The sequence below is a fragment of the Excalfactoria chinensis genome, chromosome 2, assembly GCF_039878825.1.
Source record: "Excalfactoria chinensis isolate bCotChi1 chromosome 2, bCotChi1.hap2, whole genome shotgun sequence".
NCBI lineage: Eukaryota > Metazoa > Chordata > Aves > Galliformes > Phasianidae > Excalfactoria > Excalfactoria chinensis.
In genome coordinates this window covers 81,414,496-81,417,663 of record NC_092826.1, presented here as the reverse complement: position 1 = coordinate 81,417,663, position 3,168 = coordinate 81,414,496, and the positions used below count along the sequence as shown (strand labels likewise).

The 3,168-nt window shown below is 43.7% G+C and overlaps 1 protein-coding gene across 1 annotated transcript; it reads left to right on the top strand.

Annotated features, from left to right (window-relative positions):
• The first annotated feature begins 445 nt into the window (after nucleotides 1–445).
• LOC140248687 (uncharacterized) lies at nucleotides 446–2,950 on the top strand. The gene is made up of 2 exons (XM_072329649.1): nucleotides 446–577; nucleotides 1,167–2,950. Exon 2 carries the CDS (start codon nucleotides 1,192–1,194, stop codon nucleotides 1,981–1,983), a length of 792 nt encoding a protein of 263 aa, XP_072185750.1. The 5' UTR covers nucleotides 446–577; nucleotides 1,167–1,191; the 3' UTR covers nucleotides 1,984–2,950.
• Nucleotides 2,951–3,168: the final 218 nt, after the last annotated feature.

Sequence of the window (3,168 nt, the reverse complement as noted above, 5' to 3'; positions counted from 1 at the left end):
ACACTTAAATCTACAGCTTCTGGCTGCCTTCATGCTTAGCATTCAGTTGGTGCCAAAGGCTTGTTTTATCTTGGGTTCATGCATCTAAAGTTTATCTAAGCTTGTTTTCTCTGAAGAGAAACATGTATGCATTGGAATCCAGAATGCCCTGCACGCTTCTGTAAGCTGTATTTGCTCCTTGCTGATTGACGGAGATAGGATGGGCCGTTTGTATCATCCCCATATATTGAGTGAATCGGGTACATTTGGATCTGTGGTTGAAAAATAATGTCATCCAATCCTGGTTTTCATTTTGGTGCTCAAAGATGACATAAAAGCTCAACACTAGGGAGGAATATTCTCTTAATAAGGAAAGGCTGGGGGTGGAGGGGGGGGTACGGGGGGGTGAAGTCAGCCCTTCACTTCTCAGTGATTGGGATTCACCGTGTTGTTGCTGGGTGGAACAGAGTAATGCTGTTGCTGCTCCTGCTTCTTCGCAGTGATGTTTCTGTTCCAGTTTTTGCTGACTCATATTCAGGAAAACATGATGCGCAGACACAATGCCCTGTAACTCTTTTTCTTTCCCCCACTAACCTCGGTAAGTATTCTTTTTTTTCTGTCTATGGCTTACATAGTACTATTATTGCTCTGCTGATAGAGTTAGTGGAATTGAAAAAGGCAACCTTGTAAACAAACTGCTAGCACACAGATTAATCTCAGAGAGGGCATTTAAATGAAACCTGCTGTTTGTGGTACATCCACCTCTTTAGGGCAGATCAATCCTGATAACTCACCCATCTCTACGAACTACACTTGCTAGAGCTGTGTTCTTAAACGGGAGAAGTGCTTACAATAGCCATTTACAACTGTATTCTGTTTAATTAGTCAGCAAAGCCAGTGCTGCAGGGATAGATCGCTTTGCTTTAAAGATTTGAGAATGTTAATAGTACAGTATATCATTTTAATTATTATTGGATTAATGTTGTGTCTCAAAGAACATCCAATGCAAATCACAAGAAATGGCCTGAAGTGACCCAAGGGTTGTGCTTTATTAGAAAATTAATAGGTCCATTGGTTAAATACAAGGAGAGGTTCTTTCTTCAAATGTCACTCTGTGTAGGTCTGCTGTGTGTGTGCCTGTGTGTGTATGTGGAAATGAAATCCTTTTGCTTCCACTCTGTCCACAGAAAGTTTCTGTAGTTCATGCAATAAATGGCTGAGGAAACATCTGCAGTAACAAGAGATGAAGAGGAGACCCAGAAAAACTGTGATGAAGACCCATTTCATGATGCTGAAACGGCACTCCCTGATTGCTGTGCTGGCCTTAGTGAAGGCAACAGAAGCTCAGAGGTGCCAGAAAGACTGTCTGTACTCTCTAGCAAGGCTGTGGCTCAAGCAAAAGCACTTGCTGGACGGTCAGTGGTCATCAGTGGCTGCCAGGCACAGAGCAAGGCCTCTGCCTTAGCCCAGCACCACCTGATGGCTGTCAATGCATCAGTAGGAGGCTTGCCCTGCTCTACAACAATCTGTAAACCCAAGCCTGGAGACCTTGCCTCACCATGCTCTGAAAGTGTCTACTGTAGCCATGACCAGGGTTCAGAAGCATCATGTGTCCCTGGGGTGTCTGAGGGGGCTGGTAAGCCCCCCAGGGCAGTCGTGGCCCTGTTGGTGAACAACTTTGGATGCTGCCATGTGCCAGCTGATAGTGTGCAGCCTGTGGAGAGCTGCATTGAGGGCAGCCCTTGCAGTCTGGGCTCGGCCATCTGGATGAAGACCACAACAGTAATGGAGACCTTTGAAAATAAGAAAAAGGAGGAAAAGGAGAAGTACCGGCTCCAGCTAGCAATGTACCGAAGACTCCTGCTGTTGCGTTCGATCAGGAGCTTGCACAAGCAGCTGGAGCAGCAGCAGGCCAGGTTACAGGAATGCTATGGCATGGTCATAAATACCAAGAAAGAAGTGTTAAAACACATTCGTTCAACCTTGCCCTCTCCTTCTCCGTAATCATGTTGCTGCATGTAGAAATGAGCTTTGTAATGCCACTGGAGCCTTCAGTAAGCTTACATGCCTTGAGATGGTTGCTTCTGAGCCAAGAGAACATGCCCACATGTGCTGAGAGCAGAAGGGAAATGGCAACAGCAGAGCAAGGAGAAAGGCAAAGCATTGGCCCCTGAATTTGTCCTCAGGGAGCTGGAATAAAATTATCTGTGTAATATATGTGTAATGCCTGATGTGCACTCAAGGCTTCAAGCACATGTATGACATGAAATTGAAAAAAAGAAAAAGAAAAGGAAAAGGAAAAAGATGAAAAAAACCTGAGAACATAGTCTGGTGTGATCAGTAAAGGTGACTTGATGCCAGAGTTACTGCCTGCTAAGTGTGTGATTAAGTATGTGATACAATACATCTTCCTTAGACTTTTAGTGCTAATAGAACGAGCGAAATTAGGGCTCAGTTCTCTTCAAGAACCTAACAAGTCAGGATATTAGGAGCACTTAAACTCAGGCTTGATTATCTCCACCCAGCTGCCTGCTTCTCAGAAAACTGCTAAGGCTATTGCCTGTTTGTGGCCTCTATCCTCACACAAAGAAATGTGTATTCATATTGACCAGAAATCTTTCAGGGAGGTAGAACAGTCCAACTCACGTACAGAGAAACAGTGCAATTGCCTGAGCCTTATTAGGAAGGCAAGCTAAAAACAAAGGCCTCATAATCTGGCATTATGTTGGAAGCCCAGACTGTCAGTGCCAGGGGAATGTTCGAGGTCTACACAATTATTAATCTGCTGCTAACTCCCAGTGGCACTAGTGTCTGCAAATCAAGCACATTTTGTGCCTTACTGCTGTCATTTAATGGAAGTTGGTGACAATTAGCACTTCTTATCCAGGTGTATTAGATATCTGGAAAACCCTAGAGCAGTTTCTCCAGTCGCTGGGTTAGGATGCCTGCAGGAAATCTGATGTCAGTAAGCAACAAACAAACATAGAGAAAAATAAAGAAAAAAGACGCAACTTCTTTTTATGCATTAAAAAGCCAGTCTGGGTCCCTATTATCAAACAGCAAATTGAATTGTTGAGTTTGCTATCTTAGAGTCTGAAGCAAAAATTATTTGAGAAGAGATAGAAAAGCTGGGACTTAGAATGACATAGAAAAATCTTTTTTTTCCTTCTTTTTTTCCTTCAGATACCC